The 20837-nt window shown below is 39.9% G+C and overlaps 3 protein-coding genes across 3 annotated transcripts in view; 2 read left to right on the forward strand and 1 right to left on the reverse strand.

Annotated features, from left to right (window-relative positions):
* Positions 1–7: 7 nt before the first annotated feature.
* LOC131446015 (high choriolytic enzyme 1-like) lies at positions 8–2805 on the forward strand. The gene is made up of 8 exons (XM_058616897.1): positions 8–128; positions 789–807; positions 907–969; positions 1053–1193; positions 1331–1448; positions 1539–1717; positions 2337–2418; positions 2517–2805. The coding sequence occupies exons 1-8, from the start codon at positions 60–62 to the stop codon at positions 2647–2649; spliced, it is 804 nt and encodes a 267-aa protein (XP_058472880.1). The 5' UTR covers positions 8–59; the 3' UTR covers positions 2650–2805.
* si:busm1-57f23.1 (uncharacterized protein LOC368621 homolog) lies at positions 2466–7535 on the reverse strand. Its single transcript, XM_058616898.1, has 5 exons — positions 7418–7535; positions 7111–7219; positions 5242–5393; positions 3497–3598; positions 2466–3348 (listed from the first exon to the last, which is right to left on the reverse strand). The coding sequence occupies exons 2-5, from the start codon at positions 7196–7198 to the stop codon at positions 3250–3252; spliced, it is 441 nt and encodes a 146-aa protein (XP_058472881.1). The 5' UTR covers positions 7199–7219; positions 7418–7535; the 3' UTR covers positions 2466–3249.
* A 4996-nt stretch (positions 7536–12531) lies between these two features.
* The window catches only part of il11ra (interleukin 11 receptor, alpha), a 48122-nt gene continuing 39816 nt past the window's right edge, over positions 12532–20837 (forward strand). Inside the window, exon 1 of the mRNA XM_058617313.1 lies at positions 12532–12661. The gene's annotated coding sequence lies outside the window, so the exon portion shown is untranslated. The remainder of the gene's footprint in view (positions 12662–20837) is intronic.

Genomic DNA, 20837 nt, shown 5'->3' on the forward strand with positions numbered 1-20837 from the left:
AGGTCACAGGTCAAGAAAAATCGCCCTGAGCTACTTCAACGGACTTCCACGTGAGAAAGATGGACCTCACTCTCCTCGCTGCTGTCTTCACCGTCCTGCTGGGGTTTTCAGCACAAAGCCACTCACTGGTGAGACATCGGCTAATCTGTATTCTGCAACATGCAATTCAATTTCTGGAAATAGAAATAGTCCATATGTTAACGCTGCAGATATGGTTGATTTATTTGAAGCAGACATTGTGTTACCTCACGCTGCACTTCTTTAGATTTGATATTTATGATAAATAAATCTAAAAGTTGAGTTTATTAAGTAGCTTTCTTTGTAATCATTTGATTCCCAATCAACATACAAGGGTAAGAGTAGCTTTACATTCTTCATATGGACTTGAAAACTACCGTCAATTGCAAAATTATATGTATATTAAACTGTGATTACATAGTGAAGTTCTCCAATTAATTGTAATCATGGAAAAAAGTAATTGTTCATTTTTAAACATTATATTTTAATCACATACAACAGAAATCTTTCTTTGGACACCGACATATAGAAAAACGTACATGTAATCAATCCTGCATTAAGCAATATTTCTTTCCTCTTTTTTTGCATTGGACAACTAACAAATACATAATTCAATAAGTGTTTTTTGTATTGTTATTAGAGGTTTACATAAATAATAAAGGAGAAAAATGCATTAAAACATGCACAACCTGTTTCACCAATCATATTTTTAAGGATGTGTCAACTTTTCTCTCTTTTCTCGCTCTTTATGTCCAATTATGTCTCTGCAGGTGCGACCTCATGACGAAGGTAACTGACTCTTCTCATGTTTATTTAATACATATATACAGTGTTTAATATCTGAGCTGTAGGTCATTTGGTTCTATAACATATTCATCTTATTTAAAGGTGTAGATCCCGATCCGTCTCAACGTTTGGACATAACTTCAAGAATCCTGGGAGCAAATAGACGTAAGTTTGGTTTATTCAGTGAAAAAAATCCGATTGCACATGTCTGCATCCATGTTATACTTTTTTTTCCACATGCTGTCCAGGTGTGAGTCAAATTCTGGTGGAAGGTGATGTCGCAATTTCTAAGACAAGGAATGCCATGAAATGCTGGGACGGCTACTGCACGTGGAAGAAATCCTACAGCGGACTTGTTGAAGTGCCATATACCATCAGTGATTATTACTGTAAGAGTCCAGTTATTCATTTTGATATTTAAAAAAAGAAGCCAAAATCATGGTCAGGGACTGCTCCACATGAGCCAACAAGCAGAGTTTGAGCTCACCTGGATCAGGTTTTCATAGCGATCTTGTTTTAATTCCAGACGACAGCGAAAAAGCCTCAATTCTGAAAGCCATGGAAACTTTCCACCAGAAGACCTGTGTTCGCTTTGTTGCCCATCGAGGCCAGACTGACTACCTGAGCATCGAGAGTGAATTCGGGTGAGTGGAGAGAAGTATGTTGGCATTTAAACAGCAGAACAGCACACCAGGAGTCACACCTGTGTCTCACCACACACACACACACTGCAGGTGCTGGTCCTCTGTTGGCAGAGACGGGGGACATCAGGTGGTGTCTCTGTCCGTTTACGGTTGTCTCGAACACGGGACCATTCAGCACGAGCTCCTCCACGCGCTGGGCTTCCACCACGAGCACACGAGGAGCGACAGGGACCGCTACGTCAGGATTAATTGGGGGAATGTCCAAGCAAGTGAGTCCAATGCCTCTGTGCTGAAACATCTCTTATTTTTATTAATATTTATCTTTTAATTCCAAGATGTTTTTGAATCAAATTGCAGAATTTTTGCCATTACAAAGATCAACCCATGTGAAAAACAGGAGGTTTTGAGGATGATTAGCTGGAGATTTGTGGGCTTTTAATGATTTATGTCATTTAGTAACACGTTGGTACCGTTTTATATGGAGGACCAAAAGGGCCAAAATTAAATAAATAAATACACCATTAAATCATTCATTAAATGTGTCATTAATTAATTAAATGTGTCATTAATTCCTCCATACTCCATAGTTATACTCCATGCTGTCAAATTATGTTTATATATGATTAGTATACATGAGTAAAAAGAAGGGGAAAATGAAGTAAAGTACCATAGTTTAAGAATTTTCTTTTCTCAGATTCATGCACTTAGAGAGATTTGTTTAGACATATACATATATACATATGTATATATATATATATACATATATATATGTATATATATATAGAGAGAGAGAGAGAAGGACTCTTCTTTTAAAATATACTTTAATTACCTATCATTTAATTTCGCCTGTCACAACTAATTATCATATAATATTTTTTTATTCTACAGTGAATAAGTATGACTTTCACAAAGAGGACACCAACAACTTGAACACGCCGTACGACTACACCTCTGTGATGCACTATGGAAGGTAAGAAAAATGTATTAACAGACAAAATAATCCAGACAACTTTCCACTTGTGTGTAATGTAACTTTATTAGTTTATTTTTTATTTTTATTATTTCCAGGACTGTTTTCTCAACGGGATTTGGAGACACCATTACCCCCATCCCAGATTCCTCTGTGGCAGTTGGACAAAGCAAAGAAATGTCTGACATAGATATTCTCAGGATCAATCGGTTGTATAGATGCAAGAATTAAATGAAAGTATTCATTTAGGGTGTAGTATAAATCCACCATTTTCTGTCTGAAATGTATGAAAACTTGATTAGAAACCATGAAGGTCTTACATATATGATACATTAGCACATTTTCTGTCTAATATTTGTTAAAATAAATTAACTTTTAAGATTTAAATTCGAAAAGATGTGATGATTCTGTGGCCATTTGTTATTTTTTCAGGCCTTTGAGTAAAAAGAAAGAAGAAAACCTACAATAACTGACAATAATCACATTATTTGATGTCTTTTATTTTTTTTCTCAACATTTTTCTCAAAATGTTTCTAAAATGTATATATGTATATATATCAAGAAAAGCTTGCAATATAATATAAGATATAAAATAGCACAAAAATGCCGAAGGAAGTATTCATCAGGACAAAAATCAACATCTGCCCTTTGTCACCTTTTCCAAGCAAACTTTATTGAGACTGCTGTTAAGAATTGCACTTTATCAAAACACTTCCATCATTTAAACTGAGCTGCCAAAAACATTCTGCATAAAATAAACAAAAATCGGCGCTGAATCAAGTTAAAAATTTGAAAAGTTTAAAAAGTCAAGCAAAGCTATAAAGCCACGGTTTATTCAACCCGCGGCGCAATTTTGTTGCATTTGCGCCCCTGCAGCTCATGTCTGCCCTTGCGTGGGTTGAACGCCACGTTGAAGCGGCACTTCAATTGCTGGGGGGGGGGAGAAAAAGTTAGCATTAGTAATGGAAAATCACACTAATAAACACCATGAGACTGAAAGATAAGTGCATTAGATGGAGCTAAAGCCTTATAAGATAGAATAACTGAATAACATAAACACAACGAAAGGCAGATTTACCTTTTTATTGAGAGCACAGCTGTTCAGATCATGATTTTCAGACTTGAGACACTTGGTTTTCCCCAGGGTTACATCGATCTTAAAGTCGATCATGTTGGTCACCTAAAAATATGACCAAAAATGTCAGATATTAGACACTGTAACACTGCAAAAGTGTACAACATTACAATTCAATGTGTAAGAATTAGTGACATCTACTGGTGAGACTGCAGATTGACTTCCTTGCGCTTCCTTTCGCAAGTGTATTGGGGGACTACAGTGGCCTTCACATGCCAGAAAGGATGTCGTTCCTTGTTATGGAGCTTTTCCAGAATACAGTTCTAGCACAAGTCGGCTCGGCCACCTCAACATGGGCAGGGTCGTCATAGCACGGCTGCACAAAACTGCTGTGGCGCCATTTTACACGCAACACAATCACAGAAACTAGTGATCAGCAGTTTAGAATCAGTTCATTAAAAAGATTAGTTCAGTACTTCCTGCATAACTCCGTCTGACACAGTCACTGAACAGGTCGTGTTTCGGCTCACGATAGGCGGCTTTCATCAGTGCTGTCGTGAAATACAGACTCCTCTGTTAATTATTGAGATTTAAGACATTTCTTTTGTGAAATGCTGGAGATGAACGCACGTGTTCAGGATCTTTAAAGGCGACATAGACCGGAAGCTCCAATTAACGCTGCGTTTGTGTGTGTGTATCTGCGTCATTACCTCATTTATGAAACCCTAAAGTTTCAGAACAAACAGTTCAGCCACTGCTGAGAAAATAGTGATGTATTGTTTTCCTGGGCTCTGTGAAGCGGATCGGCACTTCCCTATGCTGATGATGTCATCAGAAATCCTCACCACTCCTCTCACCACCGTAGCACCTCCCGGTGCGGGCACTAGTCCGGGCACATGCGGTTGCGTACATTCAACCGCAGAAGAAGAACTACTCTCGTTGTAGCTGCTGAGATGCAGAGCATCCACCGTGCCAGAGGGGGAGCTGTGTATCTGAGAGCTGGCCTACCAATTACGTCACTTCCAGGTACCTGGCCAATCACAGGACAGTGGGAAAGCTCTCGTTGGCTGGCCAATCACGACACAGTCCACGTTCTGGGAGTGTGGTTTTGGTCTGAAACAGCGCGGCTGACGAGAGCGTCAGTGAGGAGATATTTTGATCGGCTCGTTTGCAGGAGGTTTTTAACCATGAAAACAAGTTAATATATGTAAGTAGACCTCCATAACTAACATATATGTGCTATACCAGCATTCGATGTCACCTTTAAAGGAATACTTCACCGATTTGCATTTAGCTTTGTATTACTAGCATAGGGTTAGTATTTTTTTGAAGAATTGTGCTTCCCAACCTCAGTTTCTCCTGAGTCGAGAAATATCTTCATTCTTTTTTTTTTTTGTTACGTGCCCACCAGTGACACTTGGTCCGAGGCTTGAAACTGCTACGCTAGACTGGACCTCATTCCCAAGATGTAAACAGTGTCCACCATCTTTGCTAACAGTTATGCTAACAGAAAAAAGGGAAGATATTTCTCGACTCAGGAGAAACTGCGGTTGGGAAGCACGATTTTTAACACAAAGCTAAATGTAAATCGGTGAAGTATTACACCTAAAAGTCTTATTTTAAGAAAATAAAAACCTTATACAATCCTATATCTGCTAATAAACCCTCCTTAATGTTACACACTGGACCTTTTACATTATAAAACAGTTGAATGTGAATGACTTTGTTTCTGAACGAAAGGATCTCACCTGAGAGTGGGCAGCGTTAATGGAGACCAGTTTGAACATGCGCTTATTTTTGGAGTTTGTGTTGAACATCTTCACTGCATGCTGCGCTGCGTCCTGGACTTCAGCGGAGTCTACACTCCTCTCAGACCAGCCACCCAGCAGACGCACGTTTCCTGTAAACACATTAGAAACACACGTTATACATACTGTAACAGGAACACACGGACAGAGTTCCACTCTCAGAGTGTTATTATTCTGTGCGCTCCCTTTGGGGTTGTAATGCTCTCTCATCCTGAAAATGTGCTTTTGTTTCTCCACGGTGCATCAGTCAAACACTTGGACGTTGGACTGCAACAGTCAAACGCTGCCAAACTGTCTTCACCTCTCTGCCAAACCTAAGCCTCGATCACCAGACCTCAGACACCAAGCAGATTTTCTCACAGAAATCGAAGCAACGTTTAGAGAAGATAACGTTCCAGCTCCCGTGACGTGGGTGGCCGAGAAAGTCTAACTGTTTTTGTCTGCGGCGACCGTTTTAAATTTAGTTGGATCGATAGGGATCACATGACTGGGCTCGTAACTGAAGAGTTACCAGTTCGAGTCTTTGAGGTGCCCCTGAGCAAGGCACCAAATCCCCACTGCCCGTTACCTAAGCCTGCTGGTGTGTTATAAAGATGGTCACTAATTGGTGTGTGCAAAAAACGAACACTTTCTAAGTAAACTTTATACAGCAATTCACGTTCCCATGATCTTTCATTACATATAAATCACAGAAGCCACAGGCTGCTGCTGCACTCGTCCGACCGCAGAGTTGCTCCGCTCGGCAAAAGTCATTCACAAATAGACGCCGCGATGTCGGACAAATGTGGTGAATGGAACTGATTAATCATGTTTGTGTTTTGTTTTTTTCCCCTTTACAAAACCTTCCAAGAAAACCAAATTCCACTCTCCCAGTGACAGTCTCTCTCTCTCTCTCTCTCCCTCTTACTTCTGGCTATGTTGGAATCTCTGACTCACTTGAACCAACCAGACATACAATCACTGTCTACACACACGGCTGTAGGCACACCCTGTCACTGTCGCTGTATTAGTGGACCTGTAACAAGTTGTTCCACTTATGTAAGAGGTGATGGTGATTGCACGTTATTCAGTGTTACAAATGCTGTAGCTGCTGACTGAAATAAGTGGATGTTCCTCTCTTTATTTAGCATTTCTGTGTTGAAGTTTTGCTCTTCGTGATTCCCGTGCAGATGGATACACGTTCCTTTACATTTTCTCTCAATTCACCGCAACGTTCTGCATGGTGCTTAAAGTTACTGCAGGGGAAAGTTCAGGGGAGGTTAAGCAAATTAGAACGATGACGTGTGAAACGACCCCAGGCCACAACAAGCTGTTTCCAGTGGTAACGACAATATACAACAACAATGATGTCACTATACACAGTAGCAGCCTATAGTATGTTCAAATGTTCTTTTTCCATTAAAAAACAAACAAAAACAAAAAACCCTCAGCTGACTCCACTTAAATTGTAAGTTGATTGCATTTCCAACACACAAAGTTTCCAGGAAATAAGGAACCTTTACAGTCTAAATTAAGGGGAAATCTCCTAATTTATACTTTTTGTTGAGACCTATTCAAAGTGTGATTACAGTATTTAGAAGTAAGTAAATGTGGGAGGTTTAAGGCTGAAATGTCCTGTTCTCATGTAAGAACACAGTTATTTTTACCGTGTAGCTTTTATCATAACACACAGTCTGTTCTCCCGCAGAAACACTCTGTTTTAATTTCCGATAACACTCCTTTATCTTGCTTTCCCCAAAAACTTCCCGTGTCCATACAAGGACATTTACTTTTCTCTCTTTTCGTCTTCTTTAGCTTATCGCTACTTACTTGTTGTGCTGACTTCCTCCACAGGCTGCTCTCCCATGCACAGCTGGACAGCTGACAGACATATCAGCACTGACAGAGGCAGATGCATCTTTAGCTCGTGGTCCTCGGGCTGGTGACAAAGATAAACAGGAAACTCCGAGTGAAACACTTGCCAATCAACTTGCACATGATGTCCAGTTCCACACAGAAAGAGAGAGAAAACACAGAAAATGTACTCAGAAAGGTGCAAATTAAAAACACGTCAACACCTCGAAACAACACCTTAAGAAACCACTCAAGAGAAAAGAAAATGAAGTCTTTTTTTTACCTTTCAGGTGTTTCAAAATGTAAATCCGACTTCACCTCGTGAATGCTGGAGCGTTTGTGACCCGGACTGAGGAATAAAGTGAGTGAGGGAGAGACACATAGACACAGTGAGGGAGGGGGGAGGGCATTCATCCACTGGTATGTTTAACAAGCCAGTGACGACCACACCCACCACTGACTGGCAGTGACGCCATGTAGGGATTTAACAAACATAAGCTGCTTTGGTGCATGTGTGTGTGTGTGTGTGTATACGTGTGTGTTATTGTATGTGTGTGGTGCTCCTGTGCTTCTGTGCTCTTTGTGTGTCTGCAGCCATGTGTGTGACTGCTAATTGTGACAAATCTACGCAAACGTGTGTTTACATCACTTTACTTTACACAAAGACACTTCTGCAGTGACCGTGACTCAGCCTCAAAGTCTGCCTGATGACATCTGCTGTGAGTGAGTCACAGAGCAAACTGCAGCAGCACACGCCGAACCTACACAGTTACACTCAGACAAAAAAAAATATCCTGTCCTCAATGTTTGTCACTGTGCGATTGATGGGAGTGTCTCAAAGGGGCCTCTGAGCATCTAGTCTGGTCAGGAGGGAGCCGAGCAAGTGGGAAAAGTCCAACATTTGTGATGATATTGCACAGAATTTCAAAATAAAAGCATGTTTTGTTCATATGGAACAGTTTATAGGGCCACACGGTTGCTGTAGTGGTTAGCTCGGTTGGAACAAGGGTCTTTCTGCATGGAGTTTGCATATTCTCCCCGTGTGTGCGTTGGGTTTCCAAGGTTCTCCGGTTTCCTCTCACAGTCCAAAAACATGCAGATTTGGGAATTAGGCAACTGTGAATGGTTGTTTGTCTCTATATGTGTGGCCCTGTGATGGACTGGTGATCCTACCCTGTCGCCCTATTTCAGCTGAGATTGGCCCTCTTGTAGGAGAGGGATGGATGGAACGGTATGATGCAAAAATGAATGTATCAAAAACATGACATTTGAATGGATGGCCACAAGTTGGAGACATCCCTCCATTCATCTTCTCCCACTTTATCCTCCACATGAGGGTCACGGGGGGCCGCTGGTGCCAATCCCAGCTGACAAAGGGTGAACACCCTGTAACAGGTTGTCAGTCCATCACAGGGACACACGTAGAGACAAACGACCGTCCACTCTCACACTCACACCTACAGTTTAGAGTGTCCAATTTGCCTAATCATGCATGAGTTTGAGACCTCTGGTTTAAATAATTCATGCAGCAGTACAGTGAGTTTATCTGTGGGTGAAATGAATGAACTGCCTCACAGTGTGAACCCAAGGTCGTGACGTCACAGATAAGGATCTAAATCACATTCAGTTCCCCTAAACTACTGAACCTTTTGTTTTCACAGAATTTGTTTTATGTCTTTTTTAGGTCTTTTGGTATTATGTTTCTATATTCTATTTATCTCCGATAACTCTCTGTACAGCACTTTTTGTTTCAGCTGTTATTGTTTTTAAAGTGCTTTATAGATAAAGTTGGACTGGGTAGGATACAGCTGTCATTCACGCTGGTCTCCACTTGGGTAAGACCTCAAACTGGCGACCGAGGCCCTTTAACTCTTCAGGAAAATCTTTACCTTACATTGTAAACCAAGTAAAAAAAAAATAGGCTTATTTTCCCCAGACCCCTCACGGTTCTCAATTTGTGGTACATGTACCACCAGTGGTACGTGACCTTCCTCTGGTGGTACTTGCATGAAAATCAGAAACACTGTTCTTCTGTGTATACCAGGGTATGTGATCCGAATGGTTAAAAACGTTTGACAACCACTGCCATTGACCATCCAAACGGAGTCATCGTTTCTAACCAACTGTTTCCCCCTGGTGGCCAGTCAATACATTGCTACTTGCAGGTTGGATTCAGGGAGGAAAACTGATGACAATGTCCATTTTTAAAAATATAAAATGTATAAAATACACACGTAAATGTCTGTTTATAGATGAAGCTGAATGACCCAAGGCAGAAGAGCTCCATATACAAGCATAGGCTACATGTATATATATATATATGTATATATATATATATATACATATATATGTAAATAGAGATGCATATTATTGTCCGATATAGCAGAGATTTTTAAGATTTATGTATGTGCTGTTCTGTATATTAAAAATGCCATTAATCTGTCCACATTTTCTTCCCAAAAAACGTAAGGAGTCAAAATGGCCAGCAGAGGGCGGCAACAGAACATCACACAGTGCAACAGGTGGGTAAACTTCAGCTTAAAATTTTAATCAGAGGGAAGAAAAAAGAATATTTAGGGTCAGTTTTCAGCCTTTTTAATCATGACAGATCATTTATTGTGTGGAAGTGATTACATTTAAACAATAACGTTACTTTGAACCAGTATCAGTAGGTACATTTCCAGTATATTAATGCTAAATGCAATCATTTATGGTGTTAAACACAAAAATTGAAATGTAGAACTGCTGTGATTGGAGAGGTGAAAGATCAGCGAGGGAAAAGATAGAAATAAATCAAACACGAACAAAGATTGACAGAATATATTAATCGCAGCTCTGCCTGAGAAGTGTGGTTAAAACATGACAGATCAAACACAGACTGATACTGACTGAAGCCTAAGATTTTAGCCAAACATTTTAATTAACACCACCCTATCACAGCCTGAACAGGTTTTCAAAGACAAATAAAGAAATCAATACCAGCTGAAAAAGAAAAAATCAAAACAACAGACAGACCATGTGCAAACATCCGTGTATCCCTCCTCACGCCTCCCTCTCCTGCTGTTAATGAAACATGGGCTGTTGCACTCTAACTCTGCAGCTGGCAGGTCATAGGTCACAAAGAGGATGCCTGGATTTGTTTAATTGGAAATCCCCCTTTTTCTTGTCATATGAGAGTGCTGTTTGTGCTCACAAAGTGTCCTCACCTGACCTGTTAATCATAAAACTCAGCTTAGAGGGACATGATTGGCTATTTTCGGCTGTGACGGAAATCTGGGTCAAAGTTCAAAGCCACCTCGCAAATAAACAGCGAGGAAGACACATGACTCGTGCCACCGGTGGCTTGTTTTCAACTCACAGTGGTGCGAGTTTCAGGTTTTATTTTAAAGTCACAGTGCAGTATTCCGTCCTTACACTCACTGGCCACTTTATTAGGCACACTGGACACTTAAAGTGACAGGCATGTGTTTCAGTGTTTTGTTATTCATTTATTGTGTATTTTAAGCCTTTTTAAAGTTTTATTACCTCCGTTCATGTCACGCTACCAGCACAAATAAAGTGATCTGAATTGACTTGTCATTATTTTAACAAGTTATTATTTTTTGCTGTCACCTTGGACATTTTCATTTACTCACTCACTGGTTATTTTTTCTTTCTTTTTCCCCAACAACCAGGACAACCAGGGGCACTTAAATCACATTAAATCACATTTCTTCCTCATTCTGATGCTCAGATTTAAATCCAACAGGCCGTCTTGACCATGTCTACATGAATAAATGTGTAAAGTTGCTGCATGACATTTGTGTTAACTGGGTAGTTGAACTGGTGTACCTTATATAGTGGCAGGTGAGCATATAATCATCAAAATGCAATGCTAAAATGTGCATTAGACACATGTAAAATAAACAAACCCATAACGATGCACCAGTTTAATAGGTATCCACCTGTAATCATGCATATGTATACCTGTGTGGAACCTAAAACCAGTTTCTGCTGAACTTGAGGTGTAGATTCTCCCCCCGCAGCCATGCTGATGCTGTGCTCCTGTATAATACTGTGTCACAGTGACAGATGTGTTATTGTGTCTCCGTTTACATTCAGACGGGTCGGGAGGTTTAAAAGGTGACTGCTTTCGATAATGAGATGTCACCGTGGTCCAGTTTATTGTCCGCTAAAAGGTAGAGAGCGTGCAGTGCACATGATCTCATCGCATAACAAGTAAGCTAAGCAACTGAATCAATCAGGCGTCTCTCTCTGTTTCTTTCATGAAGCAAAGTCAACTTGGCAAAGTCACCATCCGTGTCCACATGTGAGGGAGTTCAGCCAAGGTTTTACTCAACAATATTGTCCACAATGTTTCAAGTTTTTTTTTTGTGTGTTTTTTTTTTACATTGTTCCCAACTCCTGTATGCTGCTGCTTGTGGTTATGAAAATCATATGCTAATCATGACCTGCTGGATAATAATGCCCTGGTGGAGGGAAAACAGCGTTTGTGGACCAAAGTGGCTTTATTCAGTGTTTCTTTTTTCTTCTTCTATTTTTTGCACACATGTGTAAACAATTAGTGGAAAACAGTCATTAAACTCAAAATGTCCACCATTCTTTTCTCGTTGTTGAGCCAAGGAGGCAAACACAATTATTTTCTCCCAGTCAGCTCAGCTCCAATATGGACACAAATACAGATAAATGGAGAAATGAATGTTCAAATGCTTTAAGAGTCTTTTCGATTATCAATTCTGTATTATTTTTTTGTTTGTTTTTGTAAGTGTTAATGTGCTCATTTGTGAAATTGTTAGTCTACTATTGAGTATACAGTTTCACTCTTTATTACCAATGGTTAATATTTCAATGCATTCACCCTGGCACTTTACTATAAGGGCAAAAAATAAAGGAGAAAGCAAAACTTTACGTAAAAATATAGGATTTTAATATTAATTTCATCTAAAGCGCATACGATTGTATTCATACAGTCAATTTTAATTTAATTAGTCTTTCAATTTGAGTGGCACAGTTTAAAAAATAAGAGCGTAGTTTCTCATTTTGTACATTATATTTTTGCTGAATTAAGGGGAACAAGTTACCAAACAAATTACTATAACCTTGAAATACCAGGCTGCTTTACATTATATAAGTTGTGAATTTTTATTATTTTATTTTTTTATGTATTTAAAACAAACCTGGCATAATCCTGTTTTTTATTTGTTTTTCCATGCCACATTCCTCACAGAGCTCAGATCTGGGATCAGTGTTGATCTCTAAGCCTTCATAATCCAGACAGAGGTAAGCCCCGCCCACTCAACTTGATGATTGACAGTGGGCTCCTCCAATGAGGCGGCAGACATCATGCCAGACCCTCCTCCCTCCCCTGGTCCCCCTCCTCCTCCTCCCAGTCCGACACTGTTGCTCTCCTACCCCGCTAGTTCGTCCGGAGTCTCTTCGGGGAGACTAGAAACAGCTCGACTGAAAGTCCCAGCCATGGAAGGCGACAACATAATAATGCCTGTTTAACCCTGGGACGTTTTTCAAGGTAAGTTTTTAAACCCGAGAGGAGGAGTGGGTGAATTAGCGGGCAGGAAGTTGTGCTTTCAGTCGGGGGGGAACGAAAAGTTTATCCGCTTCAGTTCACGGGACAAGAGGGAAGAGAGGGAAATTTACTCCAGTGTTGTTCACGGGGAGGCTGTCACGCTACTAGCTTCCCCCCTTTAGCTTGTTTGGCACCGTTACCACTGTATGACATGCTGTTATATTCACACACTCTATAAGAAAGTACAGCAACGTTTTAATTTAATTTGTACCAGTCAATGTGTTGATTGTGAGAAAAACGTGTTTTCTAAAAGTCTGTTTTGGTTTAAAAGTCAATTAAGACCCTTGTTTTGAAGGAAGGATTAATAAAGCACACAAGCAAACCTATTATTAGTGGAGAAAAAATGTGGCTTTATTAAAAAGTAATTATATTGCTATAATCAATCAAGTGTGTGCAATTAAATTGATTCCACATCCATGTGTTGTTTTACATGTTAGAAGTTTTTGGGTTGTGGCTTTGTGTTTTTGTGGGATTGTACAGTAGAGTAGGGCTAGACAATAAAGAAATAACAATAATTGCCTATAATAATTCACAAAAGTCAAGTAAGACCTTTGTTTTGAAGGAAGGAACAAGCAAGCACATTGATTGTACTGTTAGATAGGATTGGACAATAAATAAATAATAATTCATCACAGTACAATGTCTTCAATAGCACTGTGTACACTCCCTGGCCACTGGATTAGGTATCTAATCTGATCTAATATCTAATCAGCCAATCCAGGTCCAGGCACCATTAACACTGTATTTCATGCTTTTATATTTAAACACGTTTAAACAACGTTTCAATACATTTTTCACCAGTCATTGTTATTGAATATGTGATATTTGTGAAGAAAAACTTGGCATGAGCCGTTTTCCAAAATCTGTTTTTGGTTTCAAAGTCAAGTAAGACCTTTATTTTGAAGGAAGGAATATCAAGCAAACGTATTTTAAGTGTGTGCAATTTTATGGATTCAAAATCCACACATTGTTTTACATGTTGTAATGTTTTTTGAGTTGTGGCTTGTGTTTAATTGTGTTTTTATGGGATTAAACAAGTAGAGTAAAGCTGGACAAAAGTGCAATATCTTCAATAGCCCGGTGGGGACATGCACTGGCCACTAGATTGGGTATCTAATCCGATCTAATCAGCCAATCCAGGCCCAGCACCAGGATGGAGCTCTTAAAAATTGTGAGGGGGCAGTTTTTTTATGAGACAACATTGATTTATTTAAAGTTGGAATAGTTTCAGAAACCCTCAAGAACAACATCGGATTGATTTTTCAAAGATAAGTCCGTACTAAGGTTTGCTCTTATTTTGCTCTACTCAGTATTTGTCTAACAAGAAATGTGATTTAAGTGACATGGCATGGTTGTTGGTGCCAGACGGGCTGGTCTGAGTGCTTCACAAACTAATGATCTACTGGGATTTTCATGCACAGCCGTGGTTTTTCAGGAAAAGAGACAAAAAATATGCCCAGCGAGCAGCAGTTCTCTGGGCAAAAATGTCTTGTTGATGTCAAAGTCAGATGAACTTTACCCAGACTATTTTAGACAAAATTTTATTGTGATAATTAGATGTTTGTCACTTGTTTTGGCTCTTGTTCTTCAACCTAAACTCATAAACACACTTGGCAGCATACAAATGAAGCACTAAAAGTCACGAAGAGCACTTGTGTAAGTCTATGCAGCTCTGTTATTTTGTGTATTAATATGTGTGAATTAAAGTTCTCGGGCAACAGTAAACGTTAATGTATGGCAAATAGACAGGACACATACCCAGACGGAGACAGTGGGAGGGGGGTCTCACTACAGATGTGCATTCCTTCAGCCAGTGGAGTGAGCCTTTAAATAGAGCTCAACAGGAATGCAAACAGACCAAGCAGAAGCAGAACTCTCCTTCCCTCAGGAGTATAGGAAGGACAAGGTACATGGAGGTATGAGAGAGCTGAAGCGAAAAAACTCTGTTGCTCAAAGTTTGCTGCTTTCCACCTCGGATATCTCTGGAGTGCTGGCAACATGTAGGCCAAAGCCATGAGGACAGTCAAGGTTGTTCAGAGGAACATTTGTGTTGTTGCATCACAAGGTTGCTCATCACATTTCAGTGGCAGAATTTGAGCCTTACCCACAAGTCCTGTGAGGTGACGTCATTGTGCTCTTGTGTTTATCAAACACATGCTTCAAAGAGACGGTGTGGTGAAAAGTGAAATCAGAATCGAATTGGTGGAGGATGTTCATGAAAAGGAACACGGGAGCCTGTTTTGTAGTCGCTCTGCGTGTAAGCGCACACAGGGACATATTGTCAAAATAATGACAAATACGACAATGATAATACGACGTGTAATGTCGGACAGAGCACATTTGATGCTTGAGTTTTGAAGTGACTGCGGGGCTTCATTTTCATTTTGGCAGAATATGACAAATCTGATATGAATCAGGAGCAATGAACAATGGGATCGATTGGGTCTTGTTTACGGCTGCATTGTATTTATCTATGAATGCCAGACTGTCAGTGAAACCTCAAGGTTCCACTTTGATTGCATGTTGGTCTTTCAAGTACCCAGCTGCTATCATTTATGTATCGTGTCAACTTGAAATGTAAAAGCATTTTTCAGATTTGTGTTTTTGGCAAATCATACTTAATTTTTTTCGTTGTTTTTTTTCGAGCAGCCCATAGCTAAGTGGACAGAGAACTTGGCTTGTGACTGTAGAGTTGTCTTTTTGAGTCTCTGCCATGTCAAGTGCTGGGGTACCCCTGAGCAAGGTACCCAATCTCTGTTGCGTCAGGAAGGGCATACGAAACTTAAATTGATTTTCTTTTGAAATTTTGTCATGGAACTGTGGCTCATTGTTTTTTTTGACTTCTCTTCAGAATTCTGGTTTATTAGGGTCTGAGCACTCACGCAGTGCTGTGAGAACCTTATTGAGTTATGTTATTATTGTTTTCTTCAGCTCATGATGGGTTGTCAGAGTTAATACAGTCTCCTTGACTCAAATATGGCTGTTATATATGGATTGTCCCAATCACCAATGGGTGTTTTTACAGTTTTCTTTGGTTCTTTGGGTAATTTTAAGGGCCAACATACGCCTATTTGTGCCTTGCTTATTTCCTTGCTTTCCAAATAATTTTAACCTCTTCAGTTGAACCTATGCGGAGAGATTAGTTAATTGTTGTTTTGTCATAGTCGGAGTCAATATAGGTTGTGTACAGTGAGAAGACAAAATACCTGTCTGTCTGCCATAACTCCAGTCAAGTATGAAACTTTCTTTTCACTTCACATACTGGGTGGCCTGATGATGAAAATTCATGTTAGTTTTCTTTCTCTCTAGCTTGTCAACTTGACATTAAGTCAATTTAAGAAAGCTGTCACAGTGCCAGAACATCAGCACCTTCAGCCTCTTCCCTGCTTTGCCCCTAAAAGTACACAGAGGGAAAAAAAGGGCTCCAGGTGTTGTTTACCTCTGGGAAGGTGGCCCACGCATGGAATTAAGTATTTCTCTCTTTCTATTAAAAGACAACTGGAGTTCATTGTTTTTGACTTGCAAACATAGAGACCAAAAAGGTGTGAAAAAAAGAGTACAAATACACATTTATAAAACGTACAGTGGGGCGAAAAAAAAGGGAAATCCAAGGTACTCGGATTTCTGACATTGAGTCATAGCTTCATAGCTGTCGCTGGCACATGTTTTTTCCAGCTCAGTTGTCAGGATAAGAGAAATATACAACTATAAAACGCTCAGGAAAAAGTTGAAGTGTGTAAATGCAAATGACCGTGCAGGTTCTCAGTCAAAGTCCAGTGGCCTGTACCCAAGAAAAATCCTGAAATATAAATATACTCTAGTGATCCAGTAGACGAGAATAACCTGTTCTTATATTTAAGGGCAGGGCTGATCAATGAATCATCTTCAAATCAAGATCACAATCCAACGCAGTGCAATTGGGAAATAATGTTTTAATTGTTTTATGCTCTTTGCCTGTTAGCAGATGTAAGTTTATAGTTCTATGGTGCCTTGTGTTGCCACTCCGTCAGGTTTTCACTATATTAGTCAGCAAAAATTGAGTTTAAGTTTTACTTTATATATCTATATATGTGTATGTATATATATATATATATATATATGTATATGTGTATATATATATACGTGTATATATATATATACAAAAAGTAACCTTTAATAAAGTTTCACATACATCCTCAGGGAAGAATAACTAATCAAAGACAGTTGCCCCATTGTTTGATAAAAAATGATTGCATTCAAGTCTAAAATTTCCGCTTCAACAACTGGATAAATACAGCCATGTAATTGTGCTCAATAGTCGTATTTACTGCACTTTGTTCATTTTCTGCAGTGCAGCTCCATTTGGCCAGAAACGCCTCGAAACACCTCGTCCTAGTTTGAGAAAGGTGCTGTTATTCAGTTTGCCTTTAGCTTTCGCCCCGATTCCCTGCAGACAGCTCTCACTGGCAGGCCAATCACTGTACCGCCTCCAGCCAAAAACCACATGTGCACACACACATCCACACAAGCACACCGAGGCTCCACTTAGACCTTGACACAGACGCATACATGTGCATACACATGCATAGGCCCAAACTCAATACTTTCGTGCGGAGCTAAACTCGGTCCAAGCCTCCATCGTCTCTTCTCCACACTCATATTTCACTACTCACACACAGAGGGCCCACGGCAATCAAGTTTAAATTAGAGAGAAGGCTGCTCCAAGAAGTTGAGTGGTGCTTGCCAGGTCTGAGGCCACACTGTTCTCGGTGCGTGTGTGTGTGTATGTGAGAGGCAGAAGGAGCCAGCTCTTGATATTAAACCAACTTTGAGGGGCCTAGTTTGGGGTGTTTCTCCTCCTCTGTGCTGCTGTTCATGCACTTTGTCCCCATGTGTTTAACTGATCACCACACTTGTTGAGATTCAAGTTATTTTATCCCAGTGTGGCCTTCGATATTATTTCTACCTCTACCACGATTGTCTATGTTTGCAACGTTCCCACATCTTCAAGCCACAATGGGTCGATTCCCACTTCGGTGGCTTGACCTTATGGTTTGGAGCTGTCGCATCCTCTGAGGTCAGCTGACCAATAAGTGCAGTGATAGTGAAAGTGAAGTGTTTTGAAGCCAATATGAGTTTTTTCCCATAGATAAAAATGCTCCTTGACCAGCAAAGATGGCTCTAACTGTTAGCGCTGCAGTAAACTTTGCCCCGTTTGGACAGTTGAATCATGGCCGAATATGGCAGCCCTGCAAAGAAACCCTTCTCGCTCTTTGATATATGGTAAATGATGCCAAACATCTGAAGCTTGCAACATCTGTTTTAGGTAAAAGCACTCACTTATGCCAGCATACTCCATTTTACAATGGAAATAAGTGAAAATGATGTCACATCATCTGCATTTAGTCTGTCATCGTATGTAACGTTTAACACTGAGATAAGCCAGTTCATAGAAATTGAAGATTAGACAGTCAGCAGCTAACATTCATGATAAAGCGAGTGTGTTTCAACATATACAACAATGTGATAATGTCACAGTGACACAGTTAAGTTGAGCTATGATCGTGGCCCATTCACTTGGACCACTGCCCTTGTTCCAGCATAGAAGCAATAGTGGGGAATTGACTTATTTAAATGTGACAAGTGAGTTTGCTCACAGGGGCAGAAGGAGAGTTCAGGGGCGAAACACCTCCTTTCAGCTTGTTGCTATTGGACAGTTTCAGGATTCACATGTGGCCAGTTGTTGGCATGTCAAGTGCCATTCCAAGTCTTCCAAACATCCATGAACTTAAGGTGACAGAGGATAAAATTGGTTTTCTCCTCTATTCAAATGTTATACAGGGCTGATTTTCGCCTTGTTTTGCCCCTGTTGTGTTATCCTTCTATGTACTAGTTTCTTCTCTTATGTCAGTGCCCAGTCCAGATTGAGTCGACACTGGTCCAACTCAAGGTATACTGTACATGCAGTAGTAAATCAACTCCAAATCGCATTATCTGGATGTGTTAGTCCGACTTTGAGAGGTTTCGGTGCAATTTCAGTTGGACTAACATGATTTCATGCATTTTAAAAGTCCTACAGAACAAAAAGGATCACTATTTCTGAGCATAACTTACAACAACACTCGTCCAACTCATTGTATGTATAAATATTGTTTTTGCAATCCAAGGCCATATTTGCTGATGATTACTGCATCCGTGTGTATTTAATTTAAGTGTCATCACAGTATCAGTAAAGTAGAACACCCAAGTTTGAAACTACGTGTCACAAGTGGATCAGTTTCCAAACAGAAAGAGCTCATTGTTGTTTTTATTGTGTCCATTGATTTATAGCAGTTGGCCTTTTATACAATGTGCAAGGTTGGTATCGCCTGATAAGACGGAACATGTTACACCGTGTGTGTTTTAATTTAAAATGGCATAAATGTGTGGAAAGTACTTTTGTTTATTGCCAAAATGTTCACTATAAAAAACACTCAGGAATCCTAACCCTAGTCACTGTGATACCTGATTCTGTCACGCAAAGCCTCTTTTTAGGGAGATATTTTGTGGTTTGATGAAGGTTTTTTTTTTTTATCAAAGAGAAATTTGTTATATTAAGAACTTTATTATGAAAAGTAACAAGTACCGTTTTCCACCAGAAAAATACAACAATACAACAAAAGAAAACACAAACTTCCTGTGTTTGTAATGAAAAGGAAAAAACGCCATTACGCTACAACAGTAGCAGAGAATTTGCTGTTGACAGCGTCACTGTATCCTTATCACTTTTTTGGGGATGAGCTACTGTGAATCTTGGCAGTGCAGAAACAACATGCAGACTCAGAAAGTTCCAGGAAGGATAAATGTTGAAGAATGCTTCCTTCCCATGCAAATGAGCTTTATGAACCTCTGAACCTCCATATGCAACCACTGCAGGATTTAATTTTCTTCATTCGGCCACAGTTACTGTGAGAAACTTTAGAGTTTGTGATGTGTTTGTTTGGCTGTCACCAGCACACCCTACGAAAGTGACTAAAGGCCATTTGTTAAAGCCGCACTGTTCACTACAGTTACTACTCTGTCCACTGCTGTGTTGACCATGAAAACAGCACACGGGAGAGATAACTAGAGCTCACAGAGTTTCGTGCAAGAGAGAAACAGTCGATTGATTGCTTTTGCGCAAAACTCTGTCTCCAAATTACAAGTGGTTACTTGCCAAACCAGTGTGACGAATACTGTGAATTGATTTACAAGCTGCTGTGGCAAAAGTGTACACTTTGGCTACTCGGTGTTGACTCCCACCCTGCAGGTGTTCATATTTACCGTCAGTGCCTTCCACAAAATGTTTTCGTTGTGAACCCGATGCCTGACGTGAAATTAAAGTGTTTGTTTAATTCATCTGAGCGCAGCGGTCCACCATCTTGTTATTTGAAGAGATTCATTAATGCAGACTCGCCGAGCGTCTCAGTGGGGTTTATTTTTGGAGGTAGTGACTTAGGTAAAAGAAGGGAACTCTATCTCTTATCTTGAGTTTTGTTTAAGTAGTGGTGATATGTAGAGGTTTGGCGCCTATATCCATTACTGGTAAGGAAGCCAAGAAACGTTATGTTTTGAAATATTATTGCACTGTACGGTGTTCTCATGTGCTAGTAAAACAAATAGCCCCTTTTTGGAGTTAATGATTTCTCCTCGATGTATCGATTTCAGTGCCAAAATAAATACTGTCACGTATTGTTTTGGAAACAGCAATCATTAATTACTTAAAGTGTAGCTTGTAGGCAACTTTTTTTCCTGGTTTTGACTCCCGTGATGCTGGCAGTGAGCCAGACAGGCTAGCATTTTGGATCAATCTGTTGTTGGAGCTTTAAGGGGTATTCTGAAATTAGAGGACGGATCTGTTTGCCCTGAGGATACAGGTTCTCATTCAGTCAACAGAGACCGTGTCGTCACTCCCAACTATAGTACAAGTTGTAAAAAAACCAGTGACATTTCCTGCTGTGAATAACATTATATGTATGTCTTTTTATTTGGTTATCCAAAACGATACCCCCCCCGACAGTATTTATAGTTATTTTGCATGATTATGTAAATGTAATAAAAGCTTTTGTCAGCCATTGTGCTAAAAGGGGAAGAATCAGTTTTGAATATCCAGGCTTTTGTA

Source organism: Solea solea, chromosome 19 (assembly GCF_958295425.1).
Source record: "Solea solea chromosome 19, fSolSol10.1, whole genome shotgun sequence".
Taxonomy (NCBI): Eukaryota; Metazoa; Chordata; class Actinopteri; order Pleuronectiformes; family Soleidae; genus Solea; species Solea solea.